At 36.2% G+C, this 19,157-nt stretch overlaps 3 protein-coding genes and 1 pseudogene across 5 annotated transcripts; all 4 read left to right on the top strand.

The window, feature by feature from the left end:
• Positions 1 to 349: 349 nt before the first annotated feature.
• LOC113057528 (calcium homeostasis modulator protein 1-like) lies at positions 350 to 3,626 on the top strand. The gene is made up of 2 exons (XM_026224951.1): positions 350 to 1,019; positions 1,668 to 3,626. The coding sequence occupies exons 1-2, from the start codon at positions 471 to 473 to the stop codon at positions 2,172 to 2,174; spliced, it is 1,056 nt and encodes a 351-aa protein (XP_026080736.1). The 5' UTR covers positions 350 to 470; the 3' UTR covers positions 2,175 to 3,626.
• Positions 3,627 to 3,672: 46 nt separating this feature from the next.
• Positions 3,673 to 4,819, top strand: LOC113057527 (calcium homeostasis modulator protein 2-like; annotated as a pseudogene).
• A 2,742-nt stretch (positions 4,820 to 7,561) lies between these two features.
• Positions 7,562 to 9,369, top strand: LOC113056967 (calcium homeostasis modulator protein 2). Of its 2 annotated transcripts, none has more exons than XM_026223934.1 (3): positions 7,562 to 7,826; positions 8,008 to 8,714; positions 8,839 to 9,369. In XM_026223934.1, exons 2-3 carry the CDS (start codon positions 8,169 to 8,171, stop codon positions 9,220 to 9,222), a joined length of 930 nt encoding a protein of 309 aa, XP_026079719.1. In that variant the 5' UTR covers positions 7,562 to 7,826; positions 8,008 to 8,168; the 3' UTR covers positions 9,223 to 9,369. The 2 variants fall into 2 exon arrangements, with proteins under 2 accessions (XP_026079719.1, XP_026079718.1); XM_026223933.1 differs by having other exon boundaries at positions 7,564 to 7,826; positions 8,088 to 8,714.
• Positions 9,370 to 12,574: 3,205 nt separating this feature from the next.
• LOC113056966 (RING finger protein 122-like) lies at positions 12,575 to 18,440 on the top strand. Of its 2 annotated transcripts, XM_026223932.1 has the most exons (7): positions 12,575 to 12,898; positions 12,998 to 13,537; positions 15,927 to 16,083; positions 16,455 to 16,497; positions 16,733 to 16,774; positions 17,163 to 17,245; positions 17,625 to 18,440. In XM_026223932.1, exons 3-7 carry the CDS (start codon positions 15,974 to 15,976, stop codon positions 17,743 to 17,745), a joined length of 399 nt encoding a protein of 132 aa, XP_026079717.1. In that variant the 5' UTR covers positions 12,575 to 12,898; positions 12,998 to 13,537; positions 15,927 to 15,973; the 3' UTR covers positions 17,746 to 18,440. The 2 variants fall into 2 exon arrangements, with proteins under 2 accessions (XP_026079717.1, XP_026079716.1); XM_026223931.1 differs by lacking the exon at positions 12,998 to 13,537 and having other exon boundaries at positions 12,579 to 12,898.
• Positions 18,441 to 19,157: the final 717 nt, after the last annotated feature.

Here is a 19,157-nt window from a genome sequence, read left to right as displayed (position 1 = left end):
ACCTGAAAAAATATGTTGTATATGTATTTGTCTCTATATATTGTGTATGTATATTTATTAATAATATTGACTAATAAAAATACATAGATCAGTGCGTTCTGTGTTGGTAGTCCATGTTTTTAAATGCACTTTTGCCTTCACCTTTTGAGTAAGGAATATTTTGGCTTGTAGTTATGTAATATGCTAGACAGGAAACAGTTTAAGCAGTGGACAATGCAAGGACAAAAATCACACCCAACTATTTAGTTGAGGATGTGTTAGAGCCTCTGAAGGAGGGGCCTGTCACTCATGTGCATCCATGCATTAAGGCGACCTGGTGAACATCTGTTCACTTTGGACTCAACTCTGCTCCAGCAGTCTTGCTCTCTATTCTCCTCTGCCAAAATAAGATTTATCATTTACTATTTATTACTCAACTGCACGAAATCTATCTACTATTTTGCTCTAAAGGTTGAACTAACTTTTTAAAAATGGATAAGTTTCGAATTATGGTCCAGTTTTTGCAAGCCAACCAAGAGTCGTTCATGAATGGCATCTGTGGGATCATGGCTCTGGCAAGTGCTCAGATGTATTCCTCCTTTGAGTTCACTTGTCCTTGTCTTCCAGACTACAATTATGCATATGGGATCGGCATTCTAATCGTTCCGCCAATATGGTTCTTTTTACTTGGATATGTACTTAACAACAACATATCAGTGTTAACCGAGGAATGGAAGAGACCGGTTGGAAAGCGCAGGAAGGATCCGGCGGTTTTACGCTACATGTTCAGCTCCATGACGCAGCGCGCTCTCATCGCTCCGGCTGTATGGGTAGCCGTGACTTTAATGGATGGCAAGAGCTTTTTGTGTGCTTTCAGCGCCACTACGGATTTATCTCAGTTCATCAACGAGACCTATCAAAGCTTATCCAAAAAGGAGCTTCTGAAATTACAAGCAAGGATTCCATGCCAAGACGTATTTGATGGGCATGAGGTTATTTCCATGGAAGCATCAACTAGGTACATTCGCTGTTTATCACAGGTAATGACATTATTTCACAATTCAGTGATGAAATGGGGGGTTCTAAATTATCTTACCTAGGCCTATCTGCCTACTATTAAGGCTGGATAAAGCAATAGTTGTCGTTTTGTAAAATTTGGCAAAAGTAATTAAAAAATTTTTTAGCACGCACCTGAATTGTTAATTATAGTGTCAAGTGTGAAGAGAAGCGGTGCTAAAGTTTTTATCAACAAACAAACAACCATAAAATGCTTTAGTGTTTACCTCATTAAATATTCATACAGTTATGGGAACTTCGACGCGCTGAGAGAAAATCAAAACGTCAAACGCGTGGAGAGACAAACATTTGAGAAGAAATAAGAATTTATTTTTGTGTTTGTGCGTTTCATAAGATTTAGAAACGAATTTTCACAGATACCCTACAAGGTTAACTATACTAAATTAATTAATTAATTATGAATTAAATTAATTATGAACCCAGGTAAACTATAGACCATGGATTTTAAATTGTTAGGCCTATATAGATGAGATATGATGGCTATGACATTCAGTTTGATAATATGTAAACTATAGGCCTATATTGTCTATATAAAACTAGGCTAGGGTATATACATCTAAAACAATGTATTGTTTTATTTTTAAATTAATCTGTTGCAATGTTTCTTTTAGGCCTGTGGATGGACCTTTTTAATGGTAATAACTATAGCAGCCTTCTTGATAAGGGCGATAAGACCTTGTTTTACACAAGCCGCATTTCTTAAAACCAAATATTGGTCGCACTACATTGATACAGAGCGCAAACTGTTCGACGAAACATGCAAAGAGCACGCTAAGAGCTTTGCTAAGGTCTGCATACAGCAATACTTCGAGAGTATCAGCGGTGAAATTGTTCCACAGTTCCAGCTACCTACAAAGAAAAAGAAAGGCGGCAAAGATGATGACAGGGAAAAAGAGAAGAGTGACGAGGAGAAGCTTCTTGGGGTCCGTAAAGAAGAAGACATGAATAAAGTCCTATGGAACTGGCATACATGTAAACCCGCACTATTTCTGAACAAACACGCTGAAGATATGAATATGAATGGACATGCACACTTGGATACACTCAGCTTCTCAGATGAGCGCTACACTCACACACCTGTGAAAAACACAGCTGTAGCATACTACTCCAAAGTCTGACTTCATGGTTTAATCTTAATCTCTGGTATAGCAGCTGTCAAGATCTAATTTCTATTCATTGCATGCCATTTCTTATTTGATATCCTCCAGAGACTCAGTAGTCATTCAGTCGAGTCACTGTTGTTTGTTGTTTGTTACTATAAATAAATGAGAACATAAATAATAGGATAAAATGGGCTTTTCTGTGATAACACAATGCAACACGCAGGCATGACCTATATGACAGTAATAATATAATGATGATGATGATGATGTTAATAAGTAATGTCACTCTTTTTGAGGAGGAGTTTGTTAATGTAATTGGTCATAGGATATCAAAGACATATCAGCTGCTAATGTCGCTCCGGAGGTTATTTTTACAGTATTTAGCCTTGGCTACTAATAGCTAGTTGCTATGGCTGCTAAAGTGATCAAAGTAGTTCACCATATCATAAATTATGTTTCCCACAGTCACAGACAATGTTATTGTCCAACAGATGCTGCTGCAGCTGTTTGCAACTGTATAGCTTGCTTAGTAGGCCAGACTTTTGTGTCCACCTGGCGGTCTTATACTCTTCAGTTTAAAGCAGCAGTATTTATTACTAACTCATAATTGATCATGTCTATGATTTTCGGATATCTTAAAGCAGTGGACTTCAGGTTCCAGGGCCCTACAGGAAGCTTCAGCAAACTTACAAGAGGGCCTCAAGATGAAATAAAATATTTAAAATAAAACAAAAAGAATGTTAATAAGGTAAAAGAAACAAAAATCAATACATTTGTTTTTTATTTCACCCCTAAATTTGGGAAATTCTAAATGTAATTATTCAAATTTGTAACTAAGCCTAGTAACTTATTTTATATATGGACACTATCCCAAATTCTGTAAAATTCTGAGAGAAAGGTGTTTTTTTTTTTTTTTTTTTTTTTTTTTTGCCTGTGTCTGATTTTTGTATTTTACTTTAGCCCGACCTGTTTTAGATAAATGTTTGTTAGTTCAACTGGGACTGAAACCAGATTGTAAGTGCCGTTGGTGATTCACTGCTATATGTACAGACAGAGCAAGGGTATGATCTCACTTCTTGACCACAACAAATACAGCTACATACAGACAGGTTTTTGTTCTGTTTTTTCGATCTGCTTCAGCTTGTACATATTTTTCAAACTTTGTGGATGTTCAGCAAAGACCATTTTGTACTCCCCGGCGATGAAATGTAAGTCTTCATTACAGAAATATTTCAATTTTTCAATTGATATTTGGTTTTTGGTAATTAATTTAAGTGGCACATAGAGGCTTGAGGAAACTCCCCAATTAACTGTTTTTATATGAACTGAATGTAATTTAGAAATTGTATAATGAAGCTATTTTTGTCTTGCCCCTCTTTTTATGTATAACTGTGTCGGCCATAAAGGACTTACTTGCATATCTGTCTTAGTCAGGTTTGAAGGTTAATTTACAGAGACAATAATCATCATCAGCGAAAAGTAACGGAGAAAGACAAATACTTATTAAAATAAGATGTCTGCTTTCCTCTCAGAATACATCAAATTTATAGCACTTACTTCAAGTAAGAATGTCATAGTCTTCAATGGCCTCATTGGTTTAGAAGTGGTTGGTCAGACAGCATACAACATCTTAGCTTTTAACTGTCCATGTTCACCAAAGAAGAATTACCTGTACGGCCTGGCTGCCATTGGTGTACCAGCTCTGGCTTTCTTTGTCATTGGGGTGATGCTGAATCAAAATACCTGGGACGTTGTGTCAGAGTGTCGGACCAGAAGATGCAGGAAATTAATCAGTGACTGCTGCTTTTGTTCTGTTGGGCTCCATTATCGGTAGAGCAGTTGTTGCTCCTGTCACCTGGACTGTAATTTCCCTCCTGAGAGGAGAGGCGTATGTCTGTGCTTTCAGTGAGTTCATGAACCCCTCATCTCTGGGCGACTTCTTTTTAACTACACCTGGTCCAGAGATCATGGCCCAGTTTCCATGTAAACATGTACCCGCTCTATTTGTGAACTACTCAGGAGTGCTTGAACGCAAGTTACAGTATGAATCCCAGGTACTTGTCATTTTTCATAGTGTTGTTACAGTCCCTAATTGTATCAACACTTGTACAAACTTAATTTTTTCTGTTCTTCATCTAGCTTTTGGGCTGGTTGCTGGTGGGAATCATCTCCGTCTTTGTCTTTCTGCTCCTCTGTCTGAAAAACTGCTGCTCTCCGCTTGGCTATCAGCAGGAGGCGTACTGGACCCAGTACTGCTCCAGCGAACAAGCTCTTTTCCAGCGTACAGCTGAGGTACATGCTAAATACCATGCGGTGGAAAATGTCAAGAGTTTCTTTGGCTTTGTTGCCTTAGAAAATCATGAGAAGCAGCTTCTAGCAGACTGCAAGGGAATCAAGAGCATCATTACCAGACTGCAGTGGAACCGCATCATTGGGGTTTACATGTACAGAGAGATCGATGACACTCCCATCTTCAGCCGCTTAAACAAATGGGCCACGTATACAACTGAACATGACTGTTAAGGAATTGAAAAAAAAATTGACATTTTATCCTTTGAGTCTGACAAATTAGTCTAATTAATGAATAATACTACACACCCAAAAATCAATATCTTTGGAATCAAGAAACACCCAAGAAATGTGTGCCACACTCAGGTCATAAAGGGGAAAAAAATCTGTTTAATATTCATATAATAAATGTTATGTATTTTTAATATCAAAGCTAGAAGCACAAAGATAAATGATTATAATAATAATGTAAAAACTTAAATGCAAACAAAGAAACTACTATTATAATATTTCTGGACAATACTATATTGAGTCTGTGTTGATGATGGCTGTTGGATCATTCAAACCTGCAGGATTTCAAAAATCACTGTGCCACAATCCACAAATTTGGCTTTTTTCTAAACAAAAGTTGAATGTCAAAGCATAGTCTAAACATTGCTGAGATGACCAGTGTTGCTGTTAAAGGCAAGCCATTTTAAATTGTCAAATGGATATTTTGTCATTCATAATTTCAGTTTTGGCGAAGATGTGCTGGAGGAATTTTACAGAAATGTATCAGTTTTACAGTATAGTGTACAATTTGATTTGCTATACTGGAAAATGAGACCCATAATATTATGGAAATTGAATTATTTTATTTATTTATTTTGTAAATAGGCTTTAAACCTGGAAATGTGTGGAAATATGAAAGTTTATAAACAGGGCCTTAACAGAGGCCAGAGATATGCTAGCAGAGAAAACACTGGACAAGCACAGGGAGATCACTGTCTGAAAAAAATTTTTTGCAAAGAAAATCCTAAATATCAAATTGGGGGTGAATTGAATGTATCTTTGAGAAGAACTGACCTTCTTCAGAAAGGCTTTGATTGCATTTTCTTCTCATCTTACATCCATATGATGCACATTATTGTAGTGTTCACAAGCACAGCACTGCTTTGTTAACAATGGTAAACAATTAGCTTTGTTTACAACAGGTAAATGCTATATCACTGCTTTTCCATAAGTACAATATTTTTTTTACTTTCTCAAAGCTAAAGACCATTCTGTTTGCTTTAAATGTTGAAATTTCACAATCAAATTTCTATTAAAATATTATAACTGCTCATGAATTTTTGTTTGGCTTGTGATTAAAATTCAGTAGTTGCCTCTAACATAGATACGTAGGCTTTATGCATATCTGTGGTCTTGAATTTTATTTGTATATTTTTCAACCTTTAATCACAGCCTACCAAAATCCTTGCAATTTGGGTGGCACCAAATCACTCAACTCAAATCAAGCTCAGCTGCATTTGCTCTAGATATTACGTATAGTGCCTTGAAGGTCTGTCTGAAACCAGTATTATTATAAAGTAGACAGTCATGCTAAAAGTTCTTGTGTAGTGACTAGCTTGAGATTGTATTACAATTCCGATAGCAGCAGTAGGTTTACTCAAAACAGAAATGTGACCCTGGACCACAAGACCAGGCATTAGGATCAGCATTTTTAAATTGAGTTTTATATATATTATTTGAAAGCTGAATAAATAAGCTTTCCATTGATGTATGGTTTATTAGGTCGATATTTGTCTGAGATATTTGAAAATCTGGAATCTGAGGGTGAAAAATTTAGTAAGGAGTTATTTCATTATAGTTTGCTGTATAGTGCATGCTGTGAAAGCTATTTTCATAGATGGACCATGTAATTTATAAACCTATTGGTTAGCCAAATTAACAAAGTTCAGCTGTCAATTTGAGACCCATTTAGTGTAGACTGGTTATTTCTTGAGCCTGTGTTTTAGTTGTGTTTCTTCTACAGAGGCTCATCTGACTTGTAAAGTTGTAGCTAAAGCACAACCAAAACATGTTCTTCTGCAAGGCCCATGCAGTCTTATTTACTAACCGCCAGCTTCAAATTAAGTGTTACAAATGCTATTTTATTGAATAGTATGCAGAAAATGATCATACTTCCTGAAATATATCACTGAATAATTGTGCAATAATATAGTATAAAAAATATTTATATATATATATATATATATATATATATATATATATATATATATATATATGTATGTATGTATATATATATATATATATATATATATATATATATATATATATATATATACACACATACATATATATATATATATATATATATATATAATATATATATATATATATATATATATATAAAAAATATATTGTTTTTTGACATTACCCGCTAGATTTCTGTTTGTAACGATATTAATGGCTCATTCAATTTCAAAACAGACACTTAGTGTGCCATTAAAATTGTAGTTTAAATGATTTTTGGTCATTTTTAATATTAATGTTATGCTTTTGTTATTGTGAAATCATTTTTTTTCCTGAAAATTAAAATAATCGAACAAATACATAATTAAATAAATTTGATTCAATGAGAAAAGGTAACTACTGTACATAACATTTTGAGAGAAAATCTAATTATATACATTAGGAAATAGTAGATGAACTTTATTTTTCATTAAGTTCAAGCCCACATCACTAGGAACTTGGTCCTTTGTTCATTTCATTTTATCGTGGATTTGTTTACAAAGGCACAATTTGACGCAGGGTGTAAAATTCCACCCATCCTGAATTTTTTCCTCCATCATATCCCTTTAGGGACTCAGAAATATTTTGACCCACAGCTGCAGTAAGTTATATTTTATATTATTTTAAAATCTAGAGGACCAGAAAACAGCTGCGGTCTAGTTCATTTTTGATTAGCCATTTTGTGTTTAAAAAATGTTTGTTGCTAGTATACTACCAGTAATAATAACTTGTTTTCATCTTTGTTCCTTTTTTGTTGTTATTGTTGTTGTTTTGTTCCAACATGCAATGTAATTTTAGGTGGAGCTAATTAACAAGACTAAATGTGGGGAGGTGATTTGATTCATGAAGTTGCCCAGCTTGTTTTAGTTAAGTGCACATACTTTCCACTGGGGCTGGAACCATGAAGTTCCTGCTGATGATTCACTGCTGCATGCACACAACCGACAGAGCGCAGGAAAGACCTGACTACTTCAACACAACATGAGCTACCTAAAGTAAACTCATTTCTTTTAAGGACTTCTGTTGCTGTCTGCATTTGTTTGTACTTATTTGTCAACTTTATGGCTGTTCAGGGAGACCATTTGTACCTCATTGCAATGGAATGTAAGTCTCTCCGTTTCTAAATGGTTTTTAGTTTCTAATTTGGGCTCAGTGTCGTGCTGAGACTAGCCCAAAGGGTCTTTGTTCACAGAGCTTTTCTGCATGAAATCGGGCTTTGAATTGAATCTCATGAATCTTCTGATTTGAACACATGCATATTTTTTATGTATCTACGTTTCTCTAGTTTTTAGATTCTGTTTCTGCTTTTCTGAATGATGGTGTCAGATAACAAAGGAGGACTCTTCACTCTCCTGTCTTTGTCAGTGTTTTAGGTCTACTTTACGGAAACTCTCTGAAAGACTTTGTTAAATCTGCACTAATTCACACTGAGAAAATCAGGACAAGATGGCTTCACTCATCTCAGAAAACTTCAAATTTATTGCGCTCTTCTTCAAGAGTAAAGATGTCATGATCTTCAACGGCCTGATAGGTTTAGGGACAGTAGCCAGTCAGACAGCATACAATATTTTAGCATTTAACTGTCCATGTTCACCAAAGAAGAATTACCTGTACGGCCTGGCTGCCATTGGTGTACCAGCTCTGGCTTTCTTCATCATTGGGTTGATGCTAAATCGAAATACTTGGGACGTTGTGTCAGAGTGCCGCACCAGAAAATGCCGGAAATTATCACTGTCTGCTGCTTTTGCTCTGTTGGGCTCCATTTTGGGGAGAGCAGTTGTTGCCCCCATCACTTGGTCAGTTATTTCCCTCCTGAGAGGAGAGGCGTATGTCTGTGCTTTAAGTGAGTTTGTAGACCCCTCTACTTTGGATCATTTCCCTCCTACTACAAAGACTCCAGAGATCATGGCTCGGTTTCCATGTAATGATGTACCTGCTCCATTTATGAACTACACAAGAGTGATTGAACGCCAGCTAAAGTATGAATCCCAGGTATTTATCACTGCAATATAGTCTTGTTATAGTCCTCAATTACATATACACTTCTAATTTTAATTGGGTATTTACTTAAATGTATGAAATGTATAACTTCCTCTTTTTTCTGTTCTTCATCTAGCTTTTGGGCTGGTTGCTGGTGGGAATCATCTCCCTCTGTGTCTTTCTGCTCCTCTGTCTGAAACACTGCTGCTCTACACTTGGCTATCAGCAGGAGGCGTACTGGACCCAGTATCGTTCCAATGAACAAGATCTATTCCAGCGTACAGCTGAAGTTCATTCTAAATACCATGCTGCTGAGTGCGTCAAGAACTTCTTTGGCTTTGTGGCCTTGGAAGATCAGGAGAAGCAGCTTCTAGAAGCCTGCAAGGAAGCCAAGAGCGTCATTCCCAGAGCTGAGTGGAACCGTATAACTGGGGTTTACATGTACAGAGAGATCGATGACACTCCGGTGTACAGCCGCTTAAACAAATGGGACTTGTTAACAAAAGAGAACACCTGTTAGGTGAATGAAAAACAATTTGTGCGTTCTCTTCTATCAATGTTATATATTCAGGATTTTTCATTTATTGTTTTTGTTGTTTCTTCATGGAAAACATGCTTGAGTATTATGTTGATATTTGTCATTTAAGGCTGTAATTCAGTGTTCAGTTTTTTTATTTTAGTAGAGAGGAGACTGGCAGTTTAAATTGTCACATTTTGATAACGCACAACTATTTAGCATCTGTTTTAAGGGACATGATGTACTCTCAGGTTAAGATGATTTCTTGTTACTCTTTTCTCAGCAATAAAGTGCATCTGACAAACATATTTGCTATAACAAAACAAAGCAAAAAACTGTTCAAATGATGTTATTAACTACTACTGACATGTAATTTATTTCATTTAAAAGAGTTAGCAGATGCTCTTATGCAGAATGACCTACAAAAGTGCATTAGCATCATTACATATGAAACCATTGTGATGAACAGATGGCAAGCATGCATTTGTAATGCTATCTGCAATTAAAGAAACGCTTCCTATTCAAATACAAACAAGGTGTTCCCTAGTAAAAAAACAATTTATTTCATGCTACAAATACATTTACATATTTATTTAATTAATAAAAATACCCTGCAATACCATTGTGGCATACTAAACTGGTATAGTCAGTGTGCTAACTTGGAACAGTTAATTTTGTACTTAATGCATTTTAATTGTGCAGTAGTGCTGAAGTCCAACTAAAGAGACACTGAACTATCAAAGTCAAGTCAAGTTTAATGCAACAGAGTTATGCCAAAGTGCTGTACAACAAAACACAATACATAAAAAGCATGCATTATAATTATAAAAAATTGTAATTAATCAAAAAAATAATCAAAAATAATACAAAAACATTAAAATATAATCAGAGCAAACTGACATCAAAGCCTTAAACTGACATCAATCAAATGCCAGAGAAAACAAACAAGATTTGAGAACAGACTTTAAACTGGCTAGGAGCAAGTCTCACTTTTACAGGCCAACTATTCCAAAGTTTAGGAACTGTACTGTATTTGGTTGTGTAAAAATGTGGAACTATTGCAAGTATACTTCAGGTACACTTTAAATATCTAGCATTTAAAGGTCATTATGATATTATTCAAAGATAATACAGTCCTCATCAGTATTTACACTGAAACACATTTTAGGCGGAATATTAAGAAATGTGCATTGTGCAAAAGTATTACTCCAAATAAAGTTAAATTACATTTTTATATCAGTACATCTTGAGCGATATGTAAGAAAATATGTTAATAGATTTGAACTATACTTAGTATGAAATAAATGTATTTTAAATATATTACTAACTGGCTAATACAGATACATCCTACACTCTTAAAAATAAAGGTTCTTTAGTGGCATATATGGTTCTATGACGAACCATTAACTTTTAATTGCACATTAGGTTCTTTGTAGTGAAAATAAAACTGTTATATTAAAATGTTAATCACACTAAGAAAAAATGGTTCTATTAAGAACTGTTTACTGAAACTGTGGGAGGGTACAAGAACTTTGACTGCCTTGAAAGCTAGAAAGGTGTTTTGAACTTGATTTGTGCAGGGATAGAAAGCCATGGAGGGGGCGCAGCAGTGATGTGACATGGGACTACTGGGGAAGGTTGAATATCAGCCGGGCTGCAGAGGTTTGATTGCACTCACTGGGAGGTTGGCCAGGAGTCATTGCAGTAGCTGAGACGACAGCAGATTGGGGCCTATACCACAGTCTGGCAAACGTTTTGCAGGAGGAATCTGCACGATATGACTGTTGTTAGTATGGAGGATTCAGTAGACAGCTCATTGTCCATTGTGAGACCAAGGTTCTTGGCTTTCTGTGTGGGTGAGATGGTCGAGTTGTCTATTGAAACGACAAGGTCTTGGCAAGGGTGGTTCTTGGCTTGAAGGAACAACAGCTTGATTTTTGATAATTTCAGCTTCAAATGATGGGCATTCATCCAGGCAGAGATGATTGCCAAGCATGCAGTGATTTGTGGTTGTCAGAGGGAAGGAAAAGAGAGGATCAATAGAGCATTGTTCAAATAAAATTGCCAGTTTAACAGAAGCCATGAGCTGATCACATGCTAATTGATTTGGTGTTCAGGGAAAATACTTATCTTTGTTCAGTGGGGTTGTTGATGAGGTGAAGTAAATCATTTCATGATATTTGATCATGGGCCCAGTTAACTGAAGCTGAGAAAGATTTGTTGGTTCACAGTGGCTGGGTTTACATCCAGTCCATTATAAGCAAATTTACCAATTCAGTTCTGTAAAAGTGCATCAAAAAGCTTATGTGACTGCAAAATTTACTCAGAGAAGAGAAGAAATACAAGATTTTATTTTCATTTAGAAATATTCCTGGCTGAATTTAGTTCAAACTAGTTAACCACAACGTGTAAACAATATGTTACCATGATTTTCTGAAAATTGTTTATTGGTATTCTGTGTAACATTATATACATTTTTTCAACTTTGTTGGCATGACAATTTTTTGCCATAAACAATGCCAGTCTAAACACAAATAATACTCAAAACCAAAGAATTTCAAAAAAATTATTCAGTTAATTATTTAAATTAATAACAATGTAAGTATTTTCATAAAACAACAAGCTTCGCATTTCTTTTAAATCATCTAAAAGTTTGCCCTGTTTCACTTTAATTGTGAAAAAGGGTAAAAATTCCTATTTTTGTATTAAAGAGAACAAGGCCAAACATTTTTGTCAGGCAACATTATGACACAAATGCTATCAAATGAGCATAACTTGACATCTTCAGGGAGACTTAGCAAAAGCACCTTTTACATAACACATTGATATTGTGCAACACGAATCACCAGTATCACCAGCTGCATATTTCCTGTCTGTACATGAGTTCAAAACACTCACTAAATCTCTTGAATAAACCTGTGTAATAAGCTATGTTTTGTTATTTATTCATTTTTGCAGCAACAAAATTACTGACATCACTGCTTCTGCTTCTTTTCTATTTTTTTGCAATACAGTATAGGGTTGCTCTCAGAGGATCCTAAGATTCCATTCTATTCTATATTTTTCCTCTTGCTTCACACTCTCACTGTTTTCCTTCTGTAGTATCTTACTGTTTTGGTGACTGCCAGTCAAGCAAAGTGAATCAGCCCTCATTCCCCTCCCAGCCTTGTCTTCCACAGACTCATCAGGGAGAGTCTGCTGGCCTGGCCACTGTCACCTCCTAATAGCCTTCAGCTGGAGAGAAGTAGGATGTAGAGAGAGAGCACCGGCTAGAAAGGGAGAGGGGGAGAGCGAGGAGGGGCGAGTGAAAGGAGAGCTGTGATCCAGACAGCGAATCACATGAGCAGAGATCTGTTTACAAACTGAGCAGGAGAGAAGTCATCGGCACCATTACGTGGAGGCAGGGCTGCCGGAAAAGGCAACAGGAAACGCACAGGAATCTCATCACTTTGTCTGGAAAATGCCTTTTATCCTTTGTGTCTTTGCAGCGCAGAAGCCAGACCAGATGGTGTGAGGAAGACCCAGCTTTGAATGGGCTGCATTCACAAGCTCTCGCTCTGACGGCTGTGTGCCACCGCTCTTCCTCTTCCTTTGTTACTGGGGAAAACGCTTGATTGTAACGTGAGGGTGATAATCTTGAACAGGAAGACTAGTGGAAAGTGGCTGACGACAAGAAGGGGTGAGCCTTGCGACAATGTTTTGAAGATAGACTATGAAATCTTTGACCCTTTGTAATGTGCATTGTCTCTCTCACTGTTTTGTTATCGTGACTGTACAGAGAGGTAAAAAAACAAATGAAAAAAGCCAGTGACAACAACTTCACGTCAAGCAGGGGGTAAATGGTGATCCACGGTCGATGTCAAAGATTCTGTGCGGCCACTTGGTTTGGATCATGACGCTGGGAAAAAAAAGAGCGCATGGTGTTCTTTTAACTTGCCTGTGGTTGAACAAAACATTGTAGATACCAAGAAGTAGGTGTTGATATTTGTTCCCGTGTTGACACAGGTTTCAACAATGACTGACTTGGCTTTGTAAATGTTTCAACACAAAGAAAACAAAATCTCCCATGCCTTCCTCCAAACGCCAGTGAGGAGCTGGTGGGTGATCGTAATGTGTTAACCAGAGGCGCTGAAGATTCATAGCCAGGTTTTTGTGGTGGGAGTTTTGGGAGTGTAAAACTTGTATTATTCCTCTGGTTTTGAGTGAGGGGATCAACCCACTCCTTTGGCCAGGTTTCAACACTGTCTCTTTGGACACAATAAGTTACTGGATCATTTGGTATAGCGGAGCAATCTAGCACCAATCCAGTGGCGTAACGGTGAGTATGAATCATAACCCCCTCCTCCTCTTCCCTTCATTTCTAATGGCTACATAATCTGGACAGCTCCATAACCATGTGTTATTCACAGAGCCCCTGACCCTCCCACTGGCTTCCTATCAATGTTTAACTAAAATCCTCCTTATATTACTTCCACCCCCTCCTTCACCTGAAAACCCAAGCCTTTTAACCTTTCTCCTGATGGCACACTCTCTTCCGAGACCTGAACTTGTGCGCAGCCTAGAGAGACACACATGTGTCTGTATCTATTGTGTGAGACAAAATATTGTGTGGTTGTTTGGCAGCGTTCGACCCTGAGGTCACTTATTATTGTTTCCCCCCAAATGGTGCTTCCTGCCTGGATTGGTGAGGCCTTCACATTTCTTGCCTCCCCCTCAACCCCTCACAGAAAGACCAGATGGTGGCTTTATGGCAGAAAGGGTGCACCATTAATGTTTGTCTTTCTGCACAGAACATTGGCCAGGCTTCACTCTCGTTGCCAAACGCTCTCTTGCTCTTTCTTTTAAAAATCTAAATCTGTATACAGTAAGAAAATTCATGATTTAACGGTTGAATAATAAGAAATGAAATATATTACTTGCATTTAAAAGGCTTAAAATTAAAAACACTAAATACTGTTTAAATCGTTGTTAACATGTTTATTTAGTACATTGTCACCCCATTAGGAACAACTGGCCCTCAAGCACCATTTTTTCAGTTTTCAGTTGTAGCTGATTGATATTAAGCTAAATCTTAGTGTATTTTCATTAACTCCATTTACAAAAAAAGAGCACTGACATCTTTTTTACACTGAATGAATACAGTTTTAATTTCTTAAAGCATACTGAAGAGAATATATAGCATAACAACAGCCTTCTTTTTATTATGTTGTCTGTGTGTGTGTGTGTGTGTGTGTGTGTGTGTGTGCTCTTGTTTTTGGACATATAAGGACACAACTCTGTATAATGACATGGGTATGACACAGGTATTACAAGGAGAGGGTGACTTATGAGGACATAACCCATGTCACCATTTTTCAAAACGCTTATAAATCATAAAGAATTAGTTTTTTTTTGAGAAAGTAAAAATGCAGTTTCCTGTTAGGGTTAGGTTTAGGGGTAGAGTAAGTGTAGGGCCATAGAATATACAGTTTGTACAGTATAAAAACCATTACGCCTATGGGATGTCCCCACTTTTCACAAAAACAAACAGGTGTGTGTGTGTGTGTGTGTGTGTGTGTGTGTGTGTGTGTGTGTGTGTGTGGAGCGTTTCTTGTCTGCTTTCGTTTCAATCGGCAGGCACAGTGTAATGAAGTGTTGATGTCTATTCTTTATGCTAACAGTGTTTGGGTCTATGGCAGTCTGAAAATACTGACCATCATGCTACAGAAAACATTTATAGTTTGTCAGAGAACTGAGCAATATTTTTTCTAACAAATTATAGAGGCAACTAACTCATCTTGGATTGAAAGATGACCGTTTTACTCCCAGATACTAAAAGCCTTGTTACATCATGGTTTTGTGTTGCTATTTACTTGTATTGCCTAAGGTTAAACCATTGTTTTTCTAAATAATGTTCACGGCTCTGGAAATTCTCCAATTTGTGATGAAATAGCTTGAACCCGAAAGTCAACATGATAGACTTAACAACAACTTTTGGAGGACTTCCACAAGTCTTGATCAAGTAAATAAACAGCTAGCAAGATAGCTAGTTAAATAAAAACACAACATGGCAGGTTTTTTTCCATCACAACCAAGACAAAGATATAGTATGGTTACATAAATTTTCTGGAAAACACTGCATGAAAATTCTGTTAAAATTCAGTTAATATGCACATCAACAGCCGTATTTTGCTGTGATTTAAAGATTACATTGCAATTTATATTAAACTGTAAATAATAAACTTTAAAGCATAAGCTATTGCACTTATCTGTTGAACACATCATCCAACACCACTGTTACATCTCTTGTTTTTCAGTTTTAAAAGATGTATTACAGTGAAAAGTTCATGCTGCTCAGCGAGGTCCAACAATGAGAGCAGTGTTACATGGAGTTGAGAAACACGAGGACAGTCCACAGGCTCACAGTATGCAATATGCATGCAGGGGACACTGAGAAGTGTACACATGAGAATCACAGTGATGTGTGTTGTCTTTCAAGGGTCTGACAAAAAGAAATATGCAACCCACTCAAATAACAGATTCATGATGTATGAGTAATAAATAACATATATGCTTTTATTCCATTTCAGTTCTGCATCCATTTTACTGATAAAAAAAAGGATGAGCAAAAAAAGAAATCCTAAGCAGTCTTGAGCTCTCCTGACTCTCACCATAAACACTAACAAACACTATTGACAAAAATCATGCTTTTGTTTGTTCTCTTGCAGCATGCCTATGTGACTCAGATTAACAGATTACAGAAAAGTTCTGCAAAATGACCACAGACATCAGCGGTCGTCTTCCTCTCAATGTCTATGTCATCATTCTTGGGATAGGCCTCTTCATCTTCATGTTGAGCATGATCTTCTGTTGCTACCTGTTCAGGTATCTCAAACTATATAGCAGTTACAATGAAAGTGCTATGGATATTTACACAAAATGAAGATAAACAGCTGTGTTAAGCATCACATAGCAACTGTATAAATGTAGCATTTTATTTCATAGACAATGGTCATTTATAGTTCTTTCCATAGGCATTATAAAGAAAGTAAGGAAAAATATCATAAAAGTCCATTTCAAATTATGAAAAAGGAAAAACAGTGAAATAAAAATGACATTTAAAACAAAGGGGGAAAAACGTAGTAAAGCTGAATGCATTAATACAATGCAAGTACAGTTAATCAAAATGGTGTAGTGAAAAAAGGTGGAAAACAGATTTTTAAATGTATGTAATGCTCCGTTTTTATATTTCACAGATTGAGGCGACAGAGCACACAAGAACAATATGGATATAATGAGGTAATTTATTATATTATACACACACACACACACCCCGTACACACACACACACACACACACATATATATATATATACATATATACATATATATATATATATATATATATATATATATATATATATATATATATATATATATATATATATATATACACACACATACATAGATACATACATGCACATGCATATACTCATTATGTATAATATTATTAATATAATATTTTCTTCTTACAGGTCATTCTAAAAGGTCCAGGGAAAAAACTGAGTCTTCTTGGAGTAAGAAACTGCTAAAACTATACTATGTATATAGTTCACTCAAACATAAAACTCTGACATTTCTATAATTTACTCAACCTCATGTCATTTCAAACCTGTATGACTTTCTTCTGTAGAACACAAAACTATTTAGGCTGAATATCCATGCTGATTCCCCTCCCTTATTTAATAAACGTAAAACAGGACCATCCATTAACTCTCACATTCCTTATAAAAAAAGCAGCTTGAAAATTCTGCAGCATATTTTGATTTATTTATAGTAAGAGTTTAGATTTTTAGCTAACTATCTACATTATTGTATCAACAATGCTTGGAGCTATCACAATTGTTTAAATTAATAATTAAATGAATACATTAATTTATCAATTCTTTTTCTTTTACTCTGCAGCAGACCTGTGCAGTTTGCTTGGAAGAGTTTCGGAGCCGGGATGAACTGGGGGTTTGCCCTTGTTCTCATGCGTTTCACAAAAAGTAAGATCTTTTACCATCTTGTCTCATTTCTCATTATGTTTCTTTATTCTGTATACTTTTATAAAAATAAAAGATAAGGAAGCTGTAAACATCGATTGAAACAACACATTTCCATTAAAAACATTCAAGCATGTCGATTCCTGACACGCAGAATATTGTTAGAGGCACTAAAACAAGAACCACAAATTAAGCTGTCAAGGCACTGCAACTTAAATATGAGTATTTGCCTTGAATAACACCTGTCCGATTTTTCGGTATTCAAAAACATCCTGCAGTTTCAGCCTGTCATCTTGTGACGTGACCATAAAGCACTTGAGTCTATAGATAGCTGATGCATAACAAACCCATCTCTCCTCTTTTCACTTTGTCTCCTGCTTAGGTGTCTGGTGAAGTGGCTGGAAATTCGCAGTGTTTGCCCCATGTGCAACAAGCCCATCTGCAGGCTCCAGCCAGATCCTCAGCAGGGGGCCGAGGGGCCCCAGAACCCCCTGGAGGTGTGACAGAAGAGGGACGTCACTGCTCAGAGATAGGCAGGCTCTCACACACCTAAGAACAGCGTTAAAAAACACCACAATACTGGGACGGGCAGGTGGGCAGACTAGTCCCAAATACACAACAATCGCCCCTGCCCACCAATCACCAGATTTCTCCTGGATATGTAGATGGGGGGAGGGAGGGAAAGTGGGATTTTCCCAGTGCAACTGAATTGATGTGCCGTATTCTTGGCCATAATGTAGCTTGCAGCAAGATAAATTGATGCCTTGTGGACTCCAAACAGACAAATATTCAGACCAGGACAGATGCACAAAACATGAGGTCTGTGGAATGTCACTGTGGAATATGCGTGAAGTTAAAGAAGTCCTCCTCTAACAGAGACTGTCGTGTTTAGGAAGGCCAAGATACAGAATCCAAAGTGAGGAGCAGCTCAGTGACCTAAAGTCCTGACCTTAGGCATCAGTAAGCTCATCGGATTTTACTCTTGCCAATATTTTGACATTTGACACTTATAAATGTGTTTGCTTAGAGTCAGGGAGTGTTCTGAGTGCTAAAGGGAACTGATGGTCTTAATGAGAACCCATGCTTTAATTCAGAAGCCTCTGAGTCAGACTGGATGAAATTTGGCCTAATTTAAGTTAAGGTGGATGTTTTGTACTGTACATTGTTATCAATAAAATGTAAAGTTTCTGTGATGGAACCAGTTTTTGTGTTCATTCACTTTGTATAATAATTTAAATTTCCATAAATAGATTACTTATTTACTTTGATCACAATGGATTAGCAATATTGGCAATTTATCGTTAACAAAAAATTGCAAATCACTCATTTGAAGATATTATCAAAATGTTTTAATTAGGTCTATGTATATAACGTATATGTATTTTGTTTACACACACACACACACACACACACACTATTGTTCAAAAGTGTTTTTTTTTTTTAAAGAAATCAATACTTATTAAATAGAACAAAAGTGTCTGTTAATGTAATTATGTTATAAAAGATTTCTGTTGTAAATCAATACTGTTCTTTTTTAAAAGTCCTATTTATCAAATAATACTTTCCAAAAAAATATTAACCAGCATGACATTGATTACAAAAACGCAAATAAGATTATGCAATTATGCAAATAAGCATCTTACAGTTATTTCTGAAGGATCATGTGACACTAAAGACCTGAGTAATGGCTGCTGAAAATTCAGCTTTGTCATCACAAGATGAAATTACTTTTTAAAAAAGTATATATGGTATAAAACTTTTATTATGGATTTATTAATATTTCACAGTATTACTGTTTTTACTCCATTTTTTATATTTTGGTGAGCCTATAAGAGACTTCTTTCAAAAAACATAAAAAAAAATATCTGTTCATATCTGACAATTGGTCGTATTCAAAGGGAACAGTACTACACTG

This window comes from Carassius auratus, chromosome 38 (assembly GCF_003368295.1).
Source record: "Carassius auratus strain Wakin chromosome 38, ASM336829v1, whole genome shotgun sequence".
In the NCBI taxonomy this organism is placed as follows: Eukaryota; Metazoa; Chordata; class Actinopteri; order Cypriniformes; family Cyprinidae; genus Carassius; species Carassius auratus.
The sequence above is the reverse complement of the archived record's forward strand: the minus strand, read 5'-3'. Positions and strand labels throughout refer to the sequence as shown.

Coding starts and splice junctions, on each gene's coding strand:
- LOC113057528 (XM_026224951.1), top strand. CDS start 471: ATGGATAAGTTTCGAATTATGGTCCAGTTTTTGCAAGCCAACCAAGAG. Junction 1,020..1,667: donor ACATTCGCTGTTTATCACAG/GTAATGACATTA, acceptor TGTTTCTTTTAG/GCCTGTGGATGGACCTTTTT.
- LOC113056967 (XM_026223934.1), top strand. CDS start 8,169: ATGGCTTCACTCATCTCAGAAAACTTCAAATTTATTGCGCTCTTCTTC. Junction 8,715..8,838: donor AGCTAAAGTATGAATCCCAG/GTATTTATCACT, acceptor TTCTTCATCTAG/CTTTTGGGCTGGTTGCTGGT.
- LOC113056966 (XM_026223932.1), top strand. CDS start 15,974: ATGACCACAGACATCAGCGGTCGTCTTCCTCTCAATGTCTATGTCATC. Junction 16,775..17,162: donor AAAAACTGAGTCTTCTTGGA/GTAAGAAACTGC, acceptor TTTACTCTGCAG/CAGACCTGTGCAGTTTGCTT. Junction 17,246..17,624: donor TCTCATGCGTTTCACAAAAA/GTAAGATCTTTT, acceptor TCTCCTGCTTAG/GTGTCTGGTGAAGTGGCTGG.